The 25617-nt window shown below is 34.7% G+C and overlaps 1 protein-coding gene across 1 annotated transcript in view; it reads right to left on the bottom strand.

Moving 5' to 3' along the window:
- DCAF17 (DDB1 and CUL4 associated factor 17) overlaps nucleotides 1-25617 on the bottom strand; it is a 40334-nt gene that overhangs the window by 6443 nt on the left and 8274 nt on the right. Inside the window, exons 4-12 of the mRNA XM_087435392.1 lie at nucleotides 23872-24008; nucleotides 22056-22134; nucleotides 21170-21259; nucleotides 18889-18993; nucleotides 18488-18593; nucleotides 9864-10006; nucleotides 5619-5728; nucleotides 2126-2216; nucleotides 1324-1407 (exon numbers count right to left, since the gene is read on the bottom strand). Of these exons, the coding sequence (XP_087291518.1) occupies nucleotides 1324-1407; nucleotides 2126-2216; nucleotides 5619-5728; nucleotides 9864-10006; nucleotides 18488-18593; nucleotides 18889-18993; nucleotides 21170-21259; nucleotides 22056-22134; nucleotides 23872-24008 (945 nt within the window). The remainder of the gene's footprint in view (nucleotides 1-1323; nucleotides 1408-2125; nucleotides 2217-5618; nucleotides 5729-9863; nucleotides 10007-18487; nucleotides 18594-18888; nucleotides 18994-21169; nucleotides 21260-22055; nucleotides 22135-23871; nucleotides 24009-25617) is intronic.

Here is a 25617-nt window from a genome sequence, read left to right as displayed (position 1 = left end):
GGAAATGATTAATGATGGTAAAGACTTAAGAGAGAGAAAAACCTAACCCCAGAACTCTGTCTCAAGGAAGAAAACCTGAGACTCCAACAGCCTCACAGGGGAAGCAGATCTGTACCCAGCCATCCAGGGATGGACCACAGGAAGGCACATCTTGGCATGCACAGCAAGTTTCTCTTAATCACCACACACTAATCCTTTGCTTACATTTGGTCAGACTGCTCTTTAATCCATTTATATTTTCTGCCTTTACCACCTATGACATAAAAATTTACACAGGTTTATTACCCGCGGTTCCTTTTTATTTACTTTTTTGCCTTAATCTTATCTTGTTCAAAGGGTGACTTCTTGCTTCAAAGGGTGACTTCTTGCCTACACATCAGTAATTTTATAGATATTAGTCACAACCCCTTTCAACTTTTCCTTTACAGGCTAAAAGTTTTTGTTTTCTAATCTCATGATGTAGAGTATCTCTCTTTTTGCTACTACCTTCTCCCTCCAATTATTCTTTTGATAATTTTAGTATGTTTTTCTTGAATATAGTTTTATATACAGGGTAGGGAGCTTTCTGCTTTGTTCTTAATAGATTTCTATGGTCCAAAATAATAAATATATATTTTTTCTTTTTTGAGAGTAGCTATATACTGGGCCACCTCCAACATATTTTAAAAGATTTTCAAAAAGTATCTTTAGAAGGCTACTCTAACATTTCTACCTGGAAATAATCACACAAACAATAATGTTATATGGTCTAAATGGATTTAGTATTTATGCAATGGTTGTATATTTGAAGCATGATCACTGTGAGTTGATTTCATAAGTACTTCCAATGCCTCTTTAAAATAAAAGGCTAAAAATGTATTAGCTCAGTTACTAGCAATGTCAAGTTGAGACCAGAGGCTGAACTGATTTACCACACCCTCAGACCCTCCTCCCCTGGCCCATGAACATTAACAAACAAATCCATGTTTAATAAGTAAAAAATAAGGCAAAAGCCATAAAGTCATCAGGATATAACTCAAGAATTTTCTATTAAGAGATTTCCCTAGAAAGTGTGCACATTAACAAAATAAAACAATAAGCTAATAGTGTTTTCAAATTATTTCAGTCCTACGAACCTTTCTGCAAACAAAATCTTATGAATAATTCCATGTATGAAAAGAGATGATGATGGGGATGCATTGGTTGAAATAGTACACACAATGCTATCGACTAAAGCCTGCATGGAGCTCCTTACCCCCAACCTCTGCCCCAGGGTCTGGTAAGCATAAAACCACGGGGTAAATACACACTAGTTTAGTTTGGTGTCTCTGGCTAAAGTAATACCTCTTGTTCTGGGTCGTCATCCAGAAGGTTAAAACTTTTTTTTACCACCCGTCCAGAAGCTGTAACAGTGGGTAAGTTTTCATTCTATCATGTGGAGAGAAATAAAAAGATATGACAAGTCCTATTATATGCAGTCAATGGCAAAATTGTACTAAAAATTTTGGTAAAACTAACCAACTCTTCACCAATATCCACAATTCTTTCCTCAACTGAGAAAATTCTGAATCAGATTTCTGATCCTCCAATTAGTAAAAATACTTTGTTAAAGTTTGTAATGGATAAAACACCAAAATAGGCAAAAATAAATACAAAGGTTACAATTTGCTACCTCAATCGCCCTTCTGTTTTTGCTTTACCATAGTACAACAAACAAAGAGTGGATTTACTTTTAGAAATTTCCCTCTGCATGATTTTCTTCATGTTTGTAAATTGTATGTTAAAAGAAATGAACCATCTGGAGTTAAAGCAAGGTACGTGATTTTTAAAGATTTATATCTACCACAACTTTCTCTGTTTGCACAATTAATTAAATCCAAAGGTCAGTAATTTATTAATAAAAACTTAAAGAGAAAACCAGACAAGAAATAGAAATAAGCAAAAGGTAAACTCAATATAATCAGCTCTCTTCAAATCTCACAGGTACATGGGGCTAAGAGCAGCTACCCATGCAGACAAATGAACAGACTTTTACAGGATTGTGCTGTTCTTTTCAGCCACACTAAAAGGCAAACACATTTGCATATTATATTCTTATATAGAAAGGCAGTGATATACAAAGGATTTTAAAGTACTCCTGACTTACTTTGTTCTTCTCCCTGTTGGCCAAAATGACAAAATCTTCAGAAATCTGATGCTGAGCACTATTATTTTCTACTTCATTTAGCTTTAAAACTCTGAAAGGGGAAAAAGGATTCTAAGAACGTAAGATCTCAACACACCATCAAAGTGCCAAAGTTGAAATATTGAAATGAAACTCAATAAATGAAAATTACAGTAACAACACTGAGTTAGTTCTCCTCTTCTCCTGATTAGTCCAAAATATTAATGACTGATCACTTAAGTGTTCATAAACTTCTTCAAATTCAGAGATTTTGTTAAAGAGAAAAAGGTAGCAACTGTGACAACAGGTACTACTAAAGTAGGTAATGAATCAGCTTGCTCAGCCTTAAGCCATCTTCCAAATTGGCTTGATGAAAATTACTCTAAAGAATCTCATCTCTGCCATTCTACAACAGGCCTTTTAACGTTTCAGCTTTAACAATGGTATTATAGTAGATATTTGCATTTTTATTTCTGAAGATAGAATGAGGTATCAATGAACAACATCTTAGAGTTAACTATAAAACAGATTGGATTAGCAACTAAACCTAAACTAAGAGATTTCATGAGAGAGTAATATTTAAAAATTGCAACTGATTTAATACTTTTCTTTTTTCTTAGGATTATATTTATAGATTTAGCTTTTCTCAGTGCAAATGGCCTCATGGATCAAGCTTACTAAGCAAGAGGAAATAAAATAATTTGCTCACTACCCACACGAATCTGTTCATAGCACTAACAAGCTTCAAAAGCACAATGTTCTCAGACCTTAAAGTCTCAAATGCAGGCAAAGAGAACAGCAAGAGAAGCAGCTATTGTGGCCAGGGAGAGCCAGAGGCGTTAGAGTTTGCCAGAGACAAAGAAATCAGATTATATTTTAAATTACTCAATTAGTTAGCTTAATTAGTGCCAATATTTAAATGTGCCTATCTTTTAAACCTTGGCAAAAGGGCACACACTCTTTGTGGACTTTATTTTCTTAAATTCAAACTAAGATAAAAGATGGATGGTAACAAACATTAAAAGTAAGGTTTACCAAAGCAGAACCATAGTTTTTAAGACTTTTTGTAAAAGTTCATAATCTTATTTCATTACATCCCTTCATTTTCCTTATAATCGATCCAGAGAAATAGACTAATCGTCATGAAGCATAAGGAAGAAAGAAGGCAGGCACTGCCCTTTACACACACTTACTGAGCACCTACTCTGTGCTAGCCACTGTGCTCAGTGCCGGGGTTACAGGTGTCAGCAAAACACACTCTCCCTGTCATTATGGAGCTCATGATTCCAAAGCGAGATATTTAAACAGATAATCACACAAATCATTAATTAAAATTGCTGTAAGTGCTAGAGAGGAAGACTACACAGTGGGTGCAATGAAAATATGATGGGGAGCTAATCTAACGAGGAATATCAAGGAAGGACTTTGTGAAAAACGGACATTTAAGCTGGGGCATAAAATATGAATAGAAATTCGGCAGGAGAACAGGTCTGGGAACAGACTCCAGAGGGAAAAAGTCCTCAGCTTTCTGAAAAGACAGCATGTTTGAAGTAAACTGAGCTGGAGGAGGGTCTTGCAGACCATGCTAAATGTTGGTCTTTATCTTAAGAGCAATAAGAAGCCATAAAAAGGTTAAAGCAGAATTCACTTGGTTAGGTTTTTCTGTCTGTTAACGTTTTTAAAAATCACTCTAGCTGCTGAGAAGAAAACAGACTTAAAGAGTGCACAAGTGGATTCCTGGAGTCCTGTAAGTAGGCTATTACCATAGTCCAGGCTTTTGATGACAATGGTCTGACCAAGACGGGGTGACAGTGGCCAAGGACAGAAAGAGGCAGATTTAAGAAATATTTAGTAGCAAAATAAACTGGATTGACAGGATATACGGGGTGGGTGTGGCTGTGTGTGTGTGAGAGAGGGAAGGAGAGAATGCACGTGTTTATGCATACCGATGAAAGTCAAGAAGGTAAAAAAGTGTCAAGAACGATTCCAGTTTTCTGGCATGAGCTTAGATAAGAGGTTTGGGCTAGGATATAAATTTTGGAGTTTTCGTTATACATTGATCTTTCAAGCCAAGGGAATAAATAGAATCATGCAGAAAGGGAATGAAGAGGGGCCGGCCCGGTGGCGCAAGCAGTTAAGTGCGCGCGCTCCGCTGCGGCGGCCCGGGGTTCGCTGGTTCGGATCCCGGGCGCGCACCGACGCACTGCTTGGCAAGCCATGCTGTGGCGGCGTCCCATATAAAGTGGAGGAAGATGGGCACAGATGTTAGCCCAGGGCCGTCTTCCTCAGCAAAAAAAAAAAAAAGAGGAGGATTGGCAGATGTTAGCACAGGGCTGATCTCCTCACAAAAAAAAAAAAAAAAAAAAAAAAAAGAAAGGGAATGAAGAGTGAGAAGAAAAGAGGGTCTAAGTCCTGAGAAATTCAACAATTAAAGTCTGGGCAGAAGAAGAAGAGCATGACAGGATACTAAGAAAGACAGATCAGAGAGGGAGGAAAATATTTAGGAGAATTGTGGTGTTAGGGAACCCAAACGAAGAGCATATCAAGGAAGGAGAGGTCAATCATGTGGAAGATGTGGGTAAACAAAGCAACACAAGGTTTACTTCAAACAATCCACTACTTCTCCCATGGTAAGGCTGTCTTTTAGAACAAAGACAAACCATCTTCTCTCTCATTAATCTTGGAGAATTAATTAAGACCTGATAAGGACAAGCCAATCTGTAATCTCCTTTCACTCATGTTTCATCCACCAAAGAACTTATTCAAGTGTACTATTTACAAATAGTAATAATGAGGCTGAAAGAATAAAGTCAGATTTTCTACATGCCAGTCTCTGAGGAAGCACCCTACAACAAGCTAATTATTTCTACAATTGGCTCAATAGTTAGCTGGCAAAAATAATGATGCAAAGGTATCTACCCAACAAACCTGAAATCAACAATCCAAAGAGGCTTATGCCCCCTTATGTTCATTGCAGCATTATTCACTATAGCCAAGAAGTGGAAGCAACCCAAGCATCCCTCGACTGATGATTGGATAAAGAAGATGTGGTATATATCTACAATGGAATACTACTCAGCCATAAAAAAAGACAAAATTGTCCCATTTGCAACAACATGGATGGACCTGGAGGGTGTTATGTTAAGCGAAATAAGCCAGAGCGAGAAAGACAAACACTGCATGATTTCACTCATATGTGGAATATAAACCAACACATGGACAGAGAGAACTGTTTGGTGGTTACCAGGGGTAAGGGGGTAGGGGGGGTGGGCACAAGGGGTGAAGATAGGCATTTATATGGTGACTGACAAGCAATAATGTACAACTAAAATTTTACAATATTATAAACTATTAAGACATCAATAAAAAATATATAAAAAACAAAAAATAATAATACTAAATAAAATAAATAAATAAAGATTCCAATAAATGCAGCCAAAAGCTACTTTTAACTTTAACTAATGAAAATACTCACTTGACCTGATTTGGGCCAACATGTATTATTCTACCAGAAGCATCAGGATGAAAATAGATCCAGTCAGATTCTAGAGAACAACACTCCATTTCTTGGATCCCGTTTTTTGCCTGAAGTTGGGAAAAAATATTGAAAATAAACATTATGGGAAAATAAAATAATTTCTCAAATCTTTTTTTTTTTTTACTTTTCCCCCAAAGCCCCAGTAGATAGTTGTATGTCATAGCTGCACATCCTTCTAGTTGCTGTATGTGGGACACGGCCTCAGCATGGCCGGAGAAGCGGTGCATCGGTGCGTACCCGGGATCCGAACCCGGGCCGCCAGCAGCGGAGTGCACACACTTAACTGCTAAGCCACGGGGCCAGCCCTAATTTTTCAAATCTAACATCAGTGATAGATCAGTAAGTCAAAGGTAGAGGGAAAATAAAATACTAGCCAGTTGAAAAGCGATACATAAAAGGGCTGAACTAGTACACACAAATTTGAGAAATCTAAAACCAATTCAGAAATTTCATAGATTTACCCTGTATCATACATTATACCTCACAAATAATAACTTAACAGTTACCATATCTCAAGCACCTAATTTGTGTCAGGCACTGCATTAGATGTTTTATAGTCATTACTTCATTTGATCTTAACAACACTAAAAGCATATATTGTTATCCCCATTTTATGGATGAGGAAACTGATACACAAAGAGGATAAATCATTTGCTCAATGTTTTGCACCTACTAAACAGTAGATATAACTCTAAAGTCCATGAGCTTTCCATTATATAACTCTGCCACAGCTCTGCACATGCAGTCCCCTACAACTTCCTCCTCCCTTCCCCATCCCCAACAAACTGTCAATCAGAAGAGTGGGTAGCACAAAAATAAACATGCAACCAAACCTGAAATCTCAGACACAGGTCATATAATCTCCCTGGATAAGTCAGATATTAAACTCTAATGCTGAGGAAATGGTCTAATACTGCTTAGCCTTTAAGGCAAGTAGAGAGATTTATCTCACGGTAGTATATTTAGACATTAAAATAAAGAAAAAGATATCTCCATGATATGTGATCACATATGTACATAAATGTTTTACCTTATACACAACAGCACTGGGAACAAATACCAGTATGAATACATTAACTTCACCAGCTTTATCCAAGTCATTTAATTTCTTCCATGTAAAAAGAGATACCATCTTTTCTATTAGATACTCAGAAAAGTTTCTGAAATATTAATTTATTAATTCCATTAGCATACACTGACAGGACATTATGTTTTAGGTATCACACTAGGCGTTTGTACCCAACATGAATTAAACATAATCCTTGCCATCAAGAAGCTCACAGTCACAAGGGGAGGCAAAAACATAAACAGAAAGTAATGAGGCAGTGTAGAAACAAAGTGATCAAGCCATGCACAGGATATTATCAAGCATCCAATAAAGGTGAGCAGAATTTCAGCAAGAAAAAAGCTTGAACTGAGCCTTAAAGGATGAGCAGAAAATGGCTAGCAAAAAGAAACAGTAAAACCAAAAGCACAGAAGTGTTAACTGATATAGCATGTATGTGCATAAACTGATATAGCATGTATGTGCACAAACTGATATAGCATGTATGTGCACAAACTGATATAGCATGTATGTGCATAAACTGATATAGCATGTATGTGCATAAACTGATATAGCATGTATGTGCATAAACTGATATAGCATGTATGTGCATAAACTGATATAGCATGTGTGTGCATAAACTGATATAGCATGTGTGTGCATAAACTGATATAGCATGTGTGTGCATAAACTGATATAGCATGTATGTGCATAAACTGATATAGCATGTGTGTGCATAAACTGATATAGCATGTATGTGCATAAACTGATATAGCATGTATGTGCATAAACTGATATAGCATGTATGTGCATAAACTGATATAGCATGTGTGTGCATAAACTGATATAGCATGTGTGTGCATAAACTGATATAGCATGTGTGTGCATAAACTGATATAGCATGTGTGTGCATAAACTGATATAGCATGTATGTGCATAAACTGATATAGCATGTATGTGCACAAACTGAGTAGCAGCTAAAATTAAACTGAGAAGCACAGTGTCCAGCCATGAGACTAGAGAAGTAGACTGGGGCTACATCACACAAACTTTGTATGCTATGCTGTAAAAAAAAATGGAATTTAACACCTTGTATGTATTAAATTAGCAAACGAGTTTAAATTTTTCGAGAATTTTTTTAAGTATACTAATAATTTCTAATAGGAATGGTGTGGTATTATTACATTTTACATATAAGAAAATCAATGCAATTAAACATGTTGTTTGCAACCGTTGAAATTAATGTGTCCATGATGGCATCAGCTCCAGATGCTCCTTTGTTTAATATAAAATATGTACATACTATACATATCTTTCTTTAGGAGACTATTCTCTTTATTATAAAATATCTACAACACACAAAAGAAACGTTATCTCTCTTTGTGTTAATTACTAGGCAGCATTATCATCAGCTTCCGAAATTTTTATTATTTGCTCAAGTACTAGATTTTAAAGCGCAGTTTAACAGAAAGCTAAGGAACATTTTCTGTGTTTGCTGCATATGTGTTTTTGACTTATCTACTCTTCTGACTGATTGGTGGGGAGGTAAGGGGCATATGCATCATTAAGGTAATGTCACTGCAACAAAGCTGTCTTGCAAAAGGACTGAAAACTTCTAGATTTGACAATTATCTCTTAATATGTTGAAATACAGATTTGACTAAATGTTATAACCAGTTATTAGAGGAGAGTGCTACACAGGCATGCGTGATATAGAAGTTTAAGGCTATTTTTTATACCTATATACACACACACAGAAGAATATGTAACATCATATTGATACATAATATGTATTACCATAATGATACATACATAGCAATATGTATCTTATATAGGAGGCATATGTACTAAATATCCAGAATGTGAACTGTGCAGGGTTTGACTGGGTGGAAAAGTTAAGTGAAAAAGAGATGTGACAGGTCGTGGTGGCTGAAGGATGTCCACTGGCTGGAAGGTAAACAATCAAACCACAGACTTGTCATGGCAGGAAACAGCCCATAGAGAATCCATTGTAAAGGAGGATGTCACTGGGCTGGGCCAAACAGGAGGTGCCACAGGTGAAAGGTAAATGAGAAAACAGAAGGGAACAATGCTCCCGCAAAAGAAAACTAGAAGACACTATACAGTGTTCCCTAGTGGCCACGACATCAAGGGAAATAGATAAATGGACCCAAGATTATGCTGATCTTCAGGGTGATGAAAGGTGACCTGTGACTCTAAAAGCCACTGGATCCAACAGTAACTGACTGAGCAAGATCCTGGAAGAGACGGGTGTAGAATAAACTGAGTCTGCCTCAGAAAAAGTAAGTTCATTTGATACATCAAGAGGTTCCAAAAATAAACAAAACTAAATCAGCAATCCCTACAAAGATGGAACCTCCTCCTCTGTGCACTCACTCTTTTGCACTTATCTCAACCTCTGTACTTAACAGACCACATCTTACTTATGTACATGTTCACTTTCTTTTGAGACTGTAAGCAACCTGAGGGAAGGGAATGTGTCCCCAGCCATGTCTGGCACAGAGCAGGCCCTCAAGAATGTTTATTAAATGACAAATCAATGCTTAAATCATTTTAAAACAGAAAATGAAGAAAAATTAATTCAAGGGGTAGAAATTTCTATTGTCTTACTATGTACCATTTCTTCCTATTCTGCCATAAATAACTTAAGAATATCCTTGAAAATTCAAAGTGTTTCAATGCTTACATTGTGACCATCAGAGTTCTATCTGGTTCTGCTCTAGAAAGCAAAGAGCCACAAACCATGAAAAAGCAGAAACAACAACGCATTCCACCAGCAATTTCAGAGGCAGCCTGAACATATTCCATCAACAATTCCCACTATGGAGCTTCAGAGATGTTTTGCATAGGATCCCTTGCTGGGAGATTGGTAAGAAAAAAAACTAAAAAATCTTTGGTGCGCTAAGAATTTTCAAATATTAATGTTTTTAAACTCTGGGTAGTACGCACAAGTGTTTGCTATATTCTTTGTACTCTTCTGTACTTTACACTGTTCACAAATTATTAATAACAAATAAAAAAGTAATTCTTAGGAATGTGGACCTATTAGAGAAGTAGAGAATAAAGAATTTCTGATACAAATTTACTACTAAAAAGTCTGATCACTCATGATTTACCAAGGAATTATCTTTCAGGGCACAAATATGGAAAACTCCTTTCTGTTTCTTCTTATTAGGTGTGATGATGTAGTGCCAAGGATGGCCTCCAATCTGAAAAGCATTCTCCAGGGAGGACACCTCAAAGAGCAGTGGTGGCGCGTCTGTAGAGATGGGCAAAAGGAATTTATTAGCTTCTTTGTTCTGGCAGCCTTGAAACATTCATTAAATGAATTCAAGCTTTCTTTGCATGCATCATTTATGAATTTCCATTAATGAAAAATTACTATGTTCAAGAAAATAAAATACAATCAGGAAAGAGGCCTATTCCTAATAAAAGAGAAAGCTGGTAGGAAACAAATGGTAGGCTATGAGTCAACTTTCTAGACATCTGTTTTCAGGATATGTGTGACCTGCAGCTGAATGGAGAAAGAAAGTGGGCTGAAGGTGCTTATAAGGGCAAAAAATGACAAAGTATGACTAATAAAAGCAGCTGCCATTTACCAAGCCTCTGGTATGTGCAAGACTCTGGGTTATATACTATTTCTAACTCTCATAACAATCCTGCAAGGTAATTAGGTCTAATAATTCCTTCAAATGTGAGGAAGAGATCTTCTATATTTTAGACTAACAGGTTATACTTAGCAAATCTTACAAGAGCAGTCTTGCTTAAGATTTCCAGTGTAGAGGTGACATTAGTTATAATGAATGCAACCACTTAGGATAGGTCCTGTCACAGTGGAAGCTTTATTAAAGGATAGCCACTACTACTAGTATTATCATTAGACAAGTTAACTTGAAGGTAGTTTAGATACATCCAGTCAGTCATTGTCTTTTGGAGATTGACATCATAAAAGAAATATCTGCGGGCCGGCCCCATGGCTTAGCGGTTAAGTGCACGCGCTCCGCTGCTGGCAGCCCGGGTTCGGATCCCCGGCGCCCACCGCTTCTCCGGCCATGCTGGGGCCGCGTCCCACATATAGCAACTGGAAGGATGTGCAGCTATGACATACAACTATCTACTGGGGCTTTGGGGGGAAAATAAATAAATAAAATCTTTAAAAAAAAAAAAAAAAGAAATATCTGTTAGTGCTTCTTAGTCTTCTTTTTTGATAACAATTAATTTTAGGTAGAGTATAACAGATTTACTCAGAGAGATGACTAAGTGGAAGGTACTGCAGCTTCAGAAGGCCAGAATTCCTTCGGGGCAGCCCTTGGGAAATACCACATAGTCTGTTTGGGCAGGTGGCTAATCTATGACTTCTTTGTTTACCTCTCTAATTTGAGAATTTAATCTTTGGTTTATGAGGCCACCACTGTCAGTAAAGAGGCTTATCTTAGGGAGACCATTCATTCAAGAATTACATGTTACATACAGAAGTGTGTGCTTTATTAGGCCTCTTCAGAAGAACAATTCACTACTTACTGCTATACATAGGAGAAAAACAAATAATGAAAAGTGAGTTCACAAACTGACAATCTCAAGAAGAAGAGACAAGTATAAACATACCAAATATACTTGAGTTTTTTTAACCTTGTAAGAAAACGGTAATATTCTTAATATATAAAGAAGTCTTTTTAAGTAGTAAGAAAAATATGAACACCTCAATAGAAAAATGAACGGACATAAGCAGGTAAATTTTGAAAGAAATACAAACATATGTGATAATGTGGGGGCTACCAAATGATGGTGGATGAAGAAAAGAAGAATTATGAAAAGAAAAAGATATAATTAGAGTTTGAATTTGGGGTTAAAATTTTAGGTAGTAATGTTGTAGAGAATATAAAATAGATAATCAAAATAGAAAAAAAAGTCAATGCAAAAAGATGTATTTAAAAAGAAATACTTTTCCTAGCAGTTGCTAAAAACGGCCCAATAGTAGCAGCAGTACTTGGCTCACCACAACTCTGATGGGTTCCCACTAACCCCAAGAGCCCAAATTTTGATGTCTAACATTATTCTCAATTTAAAAAGTCCGAGAAGTTCTCAGAGAGTAGCTGATTCCATGTCTTGTGATGAGGAAATTTTAGGACAGGTCTGAACCATCCAGTTGTTGCTATAAAGGATATTTACAAGAATGTCAGGGTAGTGTAAAAAAATAAGAAAGCCAATAAAAAGAGCAGCATCTTTTTAATGCTTTATTAATTAAAATAATAATTATTAATTATAATACTTTGAATCTCTGAAAGGTCAAACAATGATACTTCAAAGGAGAGTTGTAACATAAAACGTACAAAATGATTGCTGCTGTTTATAAAAGAAGAATGGCTATACAAGGATATGATTTTTCTATAATTTTAAAATACAGGGAATAGTTAACCTTATACAAACCTTCTATTAAATAAATGTTTGTTTAAAAAAGTTTAGATATGTGTTGGGAGAAAATACTAGGTACACAACAGAGTATATAATATACTGTCATGCGCCACATAATGACATTTCGGTCAATGATGGACCACGTATATGACAGTGGTCCCATAAGATTAGTACCATATAGCCTAGATGTGTAGTAGGCTATCCCATCTAGGTTTGTGTAAGTACACTGTATGATGTTCACACATGAGGAAAGTGCCTAGTGATGCATTTCTCAGAGTGTATCCCCATTGTTAATTGTTAATACATAACTGTACTACATTTGGTGTAAGAAAGAAGGTAGTATTTAAAAGATACATATACACATTTGCTTATTTTTACAAAAAGAAACGAGAAAAATAACCTAGAAACTAAAAATAATGGTTACTTATGGGGATAGGGTGGGGTGGAGGTAGGGAAGTAACAGAATGAAAAGGACTATGTGTGACAGCAAAATTTCTTAGAATGTATCTTTTTATATAGTTTTGACCTTTGAAACATATACATTTCATAATTTCAAAAGGGAAAAAGTAAACCAAAAATTGAAAACAAACTAAAACTAATGAACCTAATTATACAAAATTAATAATCTAATCACATAGAAAAATAATTTCAAATAATATTTGAACACATTCTTGTGATAGTACACTTACTAGGCTGTACACTAAAGACAAGAGGAACTGCAGAGAAATCTTAACCTTCATGCCATACTTCAGTCTTTAGTAGTAGCACTGACACGGCAATTTTAAGACTATCAAATATATACTATAGGATCAAGTTTTATTAGGAATCAAGTTCAGTGGAAGTCAAAAGATAGATAAATACAAAATGAAAGAACAGTTAAATTTGGAAATATGAAAATGAAGTAATGAATTTTTGTTTTTAATATACTTCCCAGTTCTGTTCATCAAAAAGTAAAGACACCTGAATGGAATGAGCACAACTAGATCTCGGTCTCTGTCGTGGGTTGAATTGTGAGTCCCTCAAAAAGATATGTTGAAGTTCTAACCCCTTTATCTGTGAATGTGACTTTATTTGGAAATAGGGTCTTCGCAGATGTAATAAATTCAGATGAAGTCATACTGGATAAACGTGGGCCCTAAATCCCGTGAGTTGTATCCTCGTAAGGAGATAGAGATTTGAAGACACAGAGGTAAGAAGGCCATGTGAAGACAGGCAGAGATTGGAGTTAGCATATGCTGACACAAACCAAGAAATGTCAAGGATTGCCAGCAACAACCAGAAGCTAGAAGAGGCATGGAAGGATTCTTCCCTAGAAGTCTTCAGAGGGAAGCTGTCCCTTCCAACACCTTGATTTTGGACTTCTAGCCTCCAAAACTGTGAGAGAATAAATTCCTATTGTTTAAAGCTACCCACTTGTGGTGTTACAGCAGCCCTAGGAAACTAACATAACTGACAATGATGTTCCCTATTAAAATGGCTCCTTGCCAGATCTAAGACAAGGAAAGTAAAAGGTAAGCCTGGCACATATGATGGTTCCAGAAAGCAAGAAAATTCTCCAAGACTATTGGGGTATGTCAAAAGGGAGTTCTCAATGGCCAAATTTGGGACAATTTAAGCATCACTAAGATATAATGACTATAACTATATAATTTTGGATAAATAAAAATCCATGAGTCTATTGTGCTTACATATGTGTGTTTACCTCTAAAATATTTTGCCACAATTGGAAGTGACTATTACCCCAACTCCTTGCTCTGAATTTTGGTAATCAAAGAGAAGGAACAAGTATTTACCTTTACTTCTTAGGAGGAATTACAGTTCATCCCTAGTGATGAGTGAAAGTTTTTATTTACAGAAAAATGTCAGCTATTAAAGGTAGAAGGAATGACAATTTTTTAAAACTGCCATTCTGGAACCCACAATGACATAACTGATTCAGGCAAGAATCATTAATAGTTACAGGAATATTCTTGTATTATTTATAATCATAAAATTAAAAATAATCTAAATGTCCAAAGTAGTGAATTGGTTAAATAAATTTATAGTCCATCCATAAAATGGTATATAAGTCAAGTCCTTAAAGCCTCAGGGAGCTGTGCGCACACGTGCATACACAGAATCATTTCCTGGCAAAGGTAATAAAAACACAACGTTCAAAGTGTCAGAAGATGTATAATGAAAACTAAGTCTTCCTTTCACCCATATCCCTCAGAGGTAATTACCGTTTATCAGGTTTTTGTGAATCCTTCCAGACATTTCAAGCAAATCTAAAAGCATATGTTCATACATACATACTTCTAATATATGAATATGAATACTTCACACAAATGAAGCTTTTTACATACAGTTTTGCACTCCTTTTTTGCACTTAATAATATATATTGGGAATTGCTCTATACCAATGCAAAAAGAATTCCTTTCTTTTCAACAATTAAATTTATGACACAGTCAAACAATTAAATAATACTAGGGTCACCCAGCAACGTACACAGTTTCCAATCTTCTGCTATTAGAAACAATGTTATAATTGTACATCTGTCATTTTGTACAAGTGACTATATCTGGGATAAATTCTTAGACATGGAATTGTTCAAGCAGTATATGCATTTAAACTTTTGATACACATTGACAAATTATCCTCCATAAACAGCCCGAAAATAAATAAAAGTGTCTCTTCTACACTTTCACCAACACTGTTATCTAACTTTTTAATATTTGAGAATCTAAAAAGATATATGATAAATTTAATTTGCATTTCTTTTATCAGTGATGTTCAGCTTTACCCTCCCCTAATTAAAAGCCATTTATATTTCCTTTCCTTTTAAACAATATCCTTTGCTTATTTTTTTGTTGTGTTGTCACTTTTTCTTATTGATCTGTAGAACTCTATATATTGAGGAAATTACTCCTTTAATGTATGTTTCACAAAAATGTCCCTGTTTGCTCTTTGATTTTTGAGTTGGTTTATGTTGTGTGTGTGTTTTTGTTTGGGTTGCTTTTTTGTTATACATAAGTTTATTTTTATGTAACCAAACTTAACAATCCCTTCTTTCATGGCTCTGGATTTTGTGTCATACTTAGAAAGGTCTTCCTCACTCTGAGATAAAAAGATTCTCCCAAGTTTTCTTATAGAACTTTAAAATCTTTGATACATCTATTATTTATTTTGGTGTAAAGAGTAGGATAGGCCTCCAACTTTGTTTTCACAAGACTATCTACTAAATAATCTAGATGGAAATTAATTCATAATTTATTAACATTTAAAGGTGGGTTAGGCTACAGATATATGCAACAATATGAACTGAATCTCAGAAATAATATGCTGAGTGAAAGAAGCCAGACAAAGAAATATATATCATACAATTCCATTTACATGAAACTCTAGAAAATATAAATTTAATCTATAGTGGATTGCCTAATCTAAAGCAGAATGCCGGTTGCAAGGCTGGAGGTGGGGAGGGAATTGACTGGGAAGAGCACAGGAAAACATTTTGGTGTAATAAAAAGATTCTGAATCTTGATTGTAGTGGTAGTTTCATGGGTATATACATTTAGCAAAACAAATGTACAGTTTAAACAGGTTTACTACAGTGCATATAAATTATTCCTCAGAGTTGATTTTTTTTGAAGTGAGTTATGAAAGACAACTTACAGTATGATTCTTTTTTGACTTTAGACATATAGAAATACATACATCATAAAATTAGGAGAAAAACACACCAAGGTGATAACAGTTAATTCCATGCAGAAGGACTACAAGTGTTTTAAATTTTCTCTATTTCATTTACCTTTATTTCCAATTTTTCTGCAATGAAAATGAACTGCTTTGCATTAAGAAAAAAGCTATTTAAAGTTAAAATGAATATTATTTTGTACAGACCTTAATAATCCTGAAAAACAAATTTGCAGAAATGAATAGGATTTCAGTCTCCACAGTTTGAAAAAATACTCAAAGTTTCCAATATAACATGCTACTTTTCTTAGCCAAATGTCTCAAAATCATTGAATTATATTGTTTTACACTGACAAGTGATTTCACAGACCATGTTTTCAAATATTATTATTTTAAAGTTGAGAAAAGTAAGGCCCAGAGAGGTTAAATGATTTGCCCACTAACACACCACCAGTTAAGTTAGTAGTGGAGTTTCACTCTTACTAACAGCAGACCAAGATTCTGATCCCAAATCCAGTCTTCTTTCTATAAACAGGGACCTAAACCATAGCACAATCCCTCAGGCTCCATGCACTTTGTCTTTAACACCCTCTGTTCTTTGTTTTATTTACTTATTTTCTGCATTTCAACAAGAACGATGCTACCATTTTGGGAAACTCTTTTTAAAATAACTCATTTTAGTTACCACTGGAGCCTGTAGTTTTAAAATTCTTAATAGATTCCTGTATTATATTTGTTTTGCTGGGGGTGAGTTTTCACAAAACTGCCTAACTCAGTTTGTCTAAGGCATTTAAAAACTTGAGTAATTTTTAAAATATTTTTTTTGGAACTTCTTGGATAACTTAACTGGCTATATTGAACTCTTTCAGTAGTTTTCATAGTTTGTCATTTACTACTAAAAAGAACATCTCCTTTTTTCTAACAATTAAGCCTTTTATTTCTGTTTCTTGATTTGTTGATGATACAATGTCAAATAATGATAGAAAAAAATTCTTATCTTATTCTGTCTATATTAGAAAAACCTTTGGAGTTTCACCTAAAAATAAGATGTTTATTGGTTGGAAATAAAAGGAAATGTTCTCAACATGGTAATGAATGCCTCTTAATGAATTATAAATACAGATACATATTAGGATTAGGATAATAAAATGTATTTTTTTTTATTGATGTTTTAATAGTTTTTAACATTGTGAAATTTTGGGTTGTACATTTTTGTTTGTCCATCACCATATATACGTCTCCCTTCACCCCTTGTGCCCACCCCCAACCCTGGTAACCACAATACAGTTTTCTCTGTCCATGTGTTGGTTTATATTCCACATATGAGTGAAATCACAGTGTTTGTCTTTCTCTTTCTGGCTGATTTCCCGTAATATAATACCCTCCAGGCCCATCCATATTGTTGCAAATGGGACGATTTTGTCTTTTTTTATGGCTGAGTAGTATTCCATTGTATATATATATACCACATTTTCTTGATCCAATCATCAGTCAAGGGACACTTAGGTTGCTTCCACTTCTTGGCTATAGTGAATAATGCTGCAATGAACATAGGGGTGCATAAGCCTCTTTGGATTGTTGATTTCAGGTGCGTTGGATAGATTCCCAGTAGTGGGATGGCTGGATCATAGGGCATCTCTATTTTTAATTCTTTGAGGAATCTCCATACCGTTTTCCATAGAGGCTGCACCAGTTTGCATTCCCACCAGCTGTGTATGAGGGTTCCTGTTTCTCCACATGCTCTCCAACATTTGTTGTTTTCTGTCTTGGTGATTATAGCCATTCTAACGGGCGTGAGGTGATATCTTAGTGTTGTTTTGATTTGCATTTCCCTGATGATTAATGATGTTGAACATCTTTTCATGTGCCTATTGGCCATCTGTATATCTTCTTTGGAGAAGTATGTGTTCATTTCCTCTGCCCATTTTTTGATCGGGTTGTTTGTTTTTTTGTTGTTCAGTTGTGTATTTTCTTTTTTAATTTACTCATGTGGTCTTTTTAAATCTCTCGCAAACATTAAAACATCTTTGTCTTCCTGAGATGAACTCTGGTCCATCACGGTTTTTTTCTTTTAATATACACTGTTGAAATTTGAGTAGTAATTGATGTCTTTTTTATTAAACTGAATTTAATAACCTAGTTAAATGTAGAACATTTTTATTATATTTATAGAATTGTGTATAATTTTCTTGTTTGTGCTTTGTCAATATTTAAGTATACTGGGAGGTTCTCTCTGTGTCTAAACTCTACGTTCAGGTGGCATGGTAATTATATTTTCCTTGGAAAACACTTTTCTTAGGGTAAATTTCACATAATTGTAAAATATTAAGTTATGAGGGCATGAAGATGGTATCATTTGCTGCAATTCACCATTCTGCAGATAAGGAAATTAAGACCGGAAAGGTAAAGTGACTTGCCAAAGGTCACTGATCTCTGGCCAAGCAAGACCCAGCATCCCCAGGCCTTCAGTTCAATTAATGACTGATAGATTTTTGTCAACACCTATTCAATAGCAATGAATATGCTGTATAGGAGTAAAATGAATTGAGTTTAAAATTAAATTATGAGAAAAACATTTGGATGATTACAATTAATAACTATTTATATGACCACTTATTTTTTAAGGTGAAAAAATATACTATATAGTAGCCATACCTGTGATTTTAATATTACAAGGAATGCCAAAAGGAGCCTCTCCTACAGTTCCAGTAGTCCCACCCCATCTGCATGCACACCCTAAGTCAAGTTTCTGTTGCATGAACTAAAAACAAAACAAAACAAAACAAAAATGGTAACTTTAGCACCTACTTTTTGCTGTCTGGAGAGACAAAACCAAATTCACACTCATATGACATAGAAAATGTCTTTAATTATTCAAGGGACTTTCTGTTTACCTTCCCACCCCTCTTTTAAAGGTTACTTTGTCTTTCTGCATTTGTATAGCTTTGTAGAGTTGAAATCTACACAACTGCCTTGATCTAAAAGCAGCTCATTAAAAAAAATCATACCTCAGTCCAAACCCCAAGTTAAATATAGCAAATTTCAGTTTTCTCTACCTGCTCAGTGATGGCTTGGAAGCTGTAGAGTCTGACCAATCCCGAGCTGTACATCACAATCAGTATTCCATGAGACAAGGTAGCATCTGTAACATTCCCGAAAATCTGAAGGAAAAGTAGATATCACCTGAGAAAAGACCAGAAGGCCAATCCTCTGAGTGTTCACAGTGGTTTGTGCATTTGCTTAATACTCAGGTCACCACTACAACACTGCTGCCTAGCATTTTAACTTAATTATCATTTAGAAACTTGAAGCTGAAGTGTTAGTAGGGGAGAGTGGTAAGCCACTGAAGTCTCAGACTGGAGCACTAATAGGAATGTGGCACATTTCCATCAAAATGATGCAGCAGCATTCATTTGCTTCATCCATTTGCTTCACAGTTTTGTCGGTATCTTTTAATAACAAATCCTACCTCTCATGGACATAGGCATACACTTAGTCCATGTAATTCTAAATGAACATTTACTCTACCATGCATATCCTGCCAGGAAACTATTCTCCTTGCTAAATTGTTATTTATAAAGAAACTTATTTTTTAGCTAGAGGGTGAAGAGATTGGATTTAAGAAAGTAATTCTAATAAGAAACAGCCAACTTTAGAATTTTATCATTACCTTGTTTTTTAAATCTCTAATACTGTTTGACTTTTTTGGTCATATAAAAACCAAACATGTTAAAGACCAAATACCTGCAGAGACATTTAGCCTAACTGACCCTGAGTAAGGCTTTGGCTCATTGTTTCCTTTCCTTCTGTTCAGTGCACTGGATCCTGTCATGATTCTCTATAGAGCTCTGATAAAGAACTTGATTCTGTGACTATTTTAATATTTAACAAAAGCCAACATAGACAAATATTCATAGCAATGAAAGAACAACTAGAAATTAAGTGAAAATCTGTTTCTATTTCTACTCAAGACAAATTACTTAGTGAAGATTTACTATCCCAATAAATAGCTTAAAGTACATTCTGAGCCTGGTCCCTGGGTATTATGCACGGTAAATGAAAGATATACTTCAAGTCCAAGTAACCATGATCAAAACCAAATCCCTCAAATGATTATCTTGGATATGTAAGAATAAACAGAAACAATCTGTGACTCTGCTAAGTGTTCATTCCTGGTGCAGACTGTAATAAGCATACACAATTACTTAACCACAAGCACAAAGAGAATTCATGAGTTGTGTTTTTTGGCACCTCTTAGAAGGATAATTATGGTTTGCTTTGATCTTGACTAGCTCATGACTTTTTATTCACTGGTTTTCATTCCCCACTTTGAACAGAGAACTTGTGTAATACAAACATAGTCTCAAATAATGAGCATTATAATAAAGTAGCCACTCTATTTTAAAATTTTGTTTATACTTTGGAATCGAACCTAGGCTCAAATTCCAGTTCCTCCATTTACTACCTTTAGGATTTGAGTAGCTGCTCAACTTCCTAGTTGAATACATTATGTGTTACAATGTTGCAAAATACTCAAATTGCTTGGCACAAAATAAACAAATAACTAATATTATTCTTTAGCCTTTATGTAGTTTAGTATTTAGTATATTTAGTACATTTTATATAATATAAAAATTTTTTAATACATTCACTTTGTTTGCTAATGAGTATTAGTGGGCCCTCAAGATTTGTTATAACACTTCAGGTGCTCAATTAAAGACTAGTAGAATAGACCAATAAATAACTATTCACCCAGAATAAGTAAAAATTTTTAAAGGAAAGTAGAAGAGTAGCGAATCTTTTACTCAAAGGAAATTTGTCCTTTCTTTCCTCCCATATAACCACCCCACAAACAAGAAGAATGGCAACAACAATAAAACTCAAAACTGAATGAGTTGGAAAATTTACATATTCAATTATAAGGCTTGTTAATGTATCACAAAACAAGTTTTAGACCTATATCTTGCAATTAAAATAAGGCATTTTGTTGTAGCTTTTCACCTTTCTTTAAGGATCATTTTAACAAGCTTTGGAATATTCTTCTGAAAAAAATACCTTATTCATTCATAATTTTATAAAACAGTGATTTGTTAATGACCACAAGTATTCAACACTATCCGCTTTAGAGGCACAAAAACACACAAGGGATGATTAGGCTCTCTTCCCACATCAAATACTCTCACGTATTTTGACATGAAATAAACTAGGTCAGCGAGCCTTTTACAGTCAGGGAAACATTTCCAATCAAAACACCTAATAAGCAAATAATTAAATGATGACATTACATCTTACTGTCAAAAAATTAATATTGCAATTAAATCAGAAATGAGTTCTTACCTTTTTGTTGATCTCCAGAATCCCTACGAGTGAAAAAGGTAGAACATGGAACACTGCAAGGTACAGCAAAACAGGCTGTTGAATGCCTGCCTAAAAGGAAAGACCAAAATTACAGGTAGCTCTCAAGAGTATTTCAGAAACACTGTTTTCATGAGCTGAAAACATCCATCTGTCCTAGCATGCAGTTATGTAGATGTTTCTATGAACTGAAAACATCCATCTATCTACAATGCCATGTTACTTAAACAGGAAGACATACATGTTTAAACTTAGCCCTTCAGACACACACATGCACATAAAAATCTATAAAAGTAAACATAATAGTAAACATTTCTTAGCAACAAAATATATTTTATATACTATACAACAAAAACATATTTTATATACTGTGTAATATATGTTATAATATAAACCAATATATTCACTTATATTAGTATAAATATAAATTAATATAAATACAATGAATATATATTGTATTTTAATATAATATTGTATTAATTTATATTGTAAATTGGAATTCTAACAATAAAGAACCTAATCACAAGACACATAGTTATCACGGTCATAACATTTGAAAGTAGCATTACACTGAGATAGCTATATGAAATGAGAAAAAAATAACAATAAAAGCTTGAGTGATTTCTCTGCTTGAAGAGGATAGCTCCTTTGAAGAACAAGGTCCAGTCAATTTCTTTCCACTATGGAATGAAAAATAATCTGTTGTACTTCCCCAGAGGGGCTTGAAGGGAATTTCTTAAATTTGTGGTAAAAAACTCTTATTGCATGCTTCAGAAAACAAAGACCATTAGTTCTTTCATAACAAATTTGTAGACAAATTTCTATGGCAACAAATTCTTCATTTTGTTGAATGTTTAAAGATGTCTACCTGCCGGGCCGATGCTGAGCCTTTGTTCTGAGCTGACTTGACTGCAATGACTTCTTGAGGAGTGTCCCAGCTCAAGTATCTTTTAAAAGAATGAAGAGAAGTTTATTCATTTGGGTCAGTGTCCTTATACTTAAAATCAAAATACAGTAGTTTCCCCTTATCAATGGGGAATACATTCCAAGACCCCCAGTGCATGTCTAAAACTGCAGATAGTACTGAATCCTATATACACTATGTTTTTCCCAAACACACATACCTATGATAAAGTTTAATTTATAAATTAGGCACAGTAAGAGATTAACAACAACTAATAAACAATTATAATTTATAACAATATAAATTATAACAATTAGAACAATACACTGTAATAAAAGTTACCATAGATTTTAGCACCTCAGCATACAATTTTTTTCTTTCCTTATTAAGTCAAGAACTTTCACCTTTTCACTTAAAGGAAGCACTTTACAGCTTCTCTTTGGCATATCCGAATTGCCAGCATCACTACTCTTGCACTTTGGGGCCGTTATTAAGTAAAATAAGGGTTATTTGAACACAAGCACTGTGATACTGTGACAGTCTATCTGATAACCAAGACAGCCTCCAAGTGACTAACGGGTGGGTAGCGTATACAGCACAGATATGCTGGACAGGGATGATTCACGTCCTGGGCAGGACAGAGGGAGATGGTGGGAGATTTCATCATGCTACTCAGAATGGCACCCAATTTAAAACGTATGAATTGTTTGGGCTGGCCTAGTGGTATAGTAGTTAAGTTCTCGAGCTCCACTTCGGTGACCTGGGGTTCGCAGGTTCGGATCCTAGGTGCAGACCTACATACCACTCACCAAGCCATGCTGTGGCGGTGTCCCACATACAAAAAAAAAAAGAGGAAGGATGGCACAGATGTCAGCTCAGGGACAATCTTCCTTAAGTAAAAAGAGGAAGACTGGCAACAGATGTTAGCTTAGGGCAAATCTTTCTCACCAAAAAAAAGTATGAATTGTTTATTTCTGGAATTTTCCATTTAATATTTTCTGACCACAGTTGACTGCGGGTAACTGAAACCATGGAAAGTGAAACTGCAGATAAGAGAGGGACTACTGTATAGTAGATATTTTACAAATAGACAGTTTTTTAGTTACAAACTGTTTAGTTAAATTATAAAAGCAAAGTAATTTATTTTAAAAATAAATAAAAAGCTAAAAGAATTCCCTCTAGATCCTTATATGAATATATTCCTATGAAAATATATATCTATAATTTTAATCCTTCTAGAGTTTCAATGAATAATTGTGTTTGATCTAATAGTATTCAAAACTTAGAAAACAAAATAACTATTCCTGCTTTAAAACAGAAATTATAAAAAGCATTAAAAATGTTACTTTCACATTTTGCCTACATATATTCACTCCAAAAATTTACATCTAATTTATAAAACTCATAGTTAAAATAACAGTTCTTACATTGTACTAGGCAGGTTATTTAACTGAAACAGATTAGCCTTCAGGAAAATTTACCATAAAGTGCATCTTACATATAAAATACTATTTGTAGAAAGGAAACACAGGAAATTTTTTTTTTAAAGTTTATCTGCCCACTACTATAGATTAGTTACTTATGAGAGAGACAAAGAAAATTATAAAGGGTCTCTATATGCAGATGTTCAAATGTAGTCATGAAGGGAGAAAAAGAGAATCAGTTTATAAATCAAGATCCAGGTATAAAATGGAAAACTTAAAAAAAAGAAAAAAAGCTCGAGGCCACAAGTCTCAAATTTTTATAACAAAATCTTCAATAATAAAGTCACCATTAATACCTGAATTTGCAATACGAAGCAAGGTATACTTTCTCAAGGACTTTTCCCGTGGTTGCTGATATACGAAGTAGCCAATTATGAGCAGTCACTGCTATGAGCGAGGATTTATAATCTGATGGATTGTGCAGCGTTTCTCCCTAAAAAAATGAAGTGTACAAATAAAACTGCTTGGCTATGAACAATCTGCATTACCAATGTCCAAAGAAAATAGCTAAACACTTAAAGAAATAGTCAAATATGTAAGCCAAAGAAGAAATATTAAATGTGCAAATAGAGAATTAAGGAAAGATAAGACTGTGGGTAATTATTTTCATCAACTTAATATTCATTAAGTTATTTTATTAATTTATTCATATAAAGCACTTAAACAGTACCTGAAATAATTTATTACTACTTATTAATTACCATTTGTCATTCAGTATTCAACAAATGTTAGCCAATCATCATAATAACAATAGTAGTAACAATAGTAGTAGAGTATTACTAATAATGCTGCTGTGATAACGATGACAACAATAACAGTTCTTAGCATAAAACCATGTATGATAGCATAGCAATTAAGAGTCATTTTCCGGGCCAGCCCGGTGGCGCAGCAGTTAAGTGCGTGTGCTCCGCTTCGGCAGCCCAGGGTTTGCAGGTTCCGATGGCAGGCACGCACAGGCACGCACCAATGCACCGCTTGTCAAGCCATGCTGTGGTGGCGTCCCAGATAAAATAGAGGAAGATGGGCACAGATGTTAGCCGAGGGCCGGTCTTCCTCAGCAAAAAGAGGAGGATTGGTGTCGGATGTTAGCTCAGGGCTGATCTTCCTCACAAAAAAAAGAACAAAAAGAGTCATGTGCTAAAATAGACGTTTCTTTATTCTAAGACTTGTTTTCTTTTTGATAGAAGTCAAAATGGCAAAACGGCAAATCACTCACTGTGGCTCTACTCTAACCCCAAATGAAAAGCTAGAAACCAGAATCAAGGCAGCCAAAGAAGAACAGAAGATGGATCTGGTTTTAAAGATGACGTATGTCACCAATGAATTACCCCCCAAAAAGAGAGACAACAGTTGTTCAGGCATACTTGCCACTGACGAGCTACCGCAAGGTGGAAGTCTAAAGCAGGAGGAGAAAGAGAAGCCAAGGGTTCTATGTTGATTTGTGGAATAAAAAGGAAGTTCTAAGAGGAAGTTAAGAACAGGAAAGTTGACATTAATCTACTATTTGTTTAGGTTGTTAGTGAACAGATGAGACTGAAGGCATAGTTATTTTATATATGCTCCTAAAGATTTGTCTTTCCTTTCAAATGTTATGGAAAGAAACAAGGTTTTTTTGTTTTTTGATTTTTTTGTTTTGTTATTTTGCATTTTTTGGTTCTGTATGTATATTTTTTTAAGTTTATTAACTACCAAAAGTCTAACACTAAATTCACAGGCAATGATGTAAATTTTTTATTCAATGGTGTCTTATACAAGTATCATTTCACGGAGATTTTTAAGTTTTTAAAAATGTACTATTTATACTTGCCTATTAAAAAAAAAAGAATTTGAAAAAAAGAATATATAATAGGTTTGAGCTATTTTCCTAAACCAAAAGTTGTATTTCACACATTGTCTCAGAAAAAAAGGGTGCTAATTTAAACGCAGTTTCATATCAATATGTTAACAACAATACAATATGCTTCTTAGTTTTTCTTAATGGAAAATCTTGCTTCACTTCAAATGTGAACAAAATGTTTAAAGAGAAATGAGAATAGGAATTA

This window comes from Ceratotherium simum, chromosome 9 (genome assembly GCF_057802395.1).
Source record: "Ceratotherium simum simum isolate JZ-2026a chromosome 9, ASM5780239v1, whole genome shotgun sequence".
Classification (NCBI taxonomy): Eukaryota; Metazoa; Chordata; class Mammalia; order Perissodactyla; family Rhinocerotidae; genus Ceratotherium; species Ceratotherium simum.
Note: the sequence above shows the minus strand (reverse complement) of the source record. Positions and strands in the feature narration are given on the sequence as shown.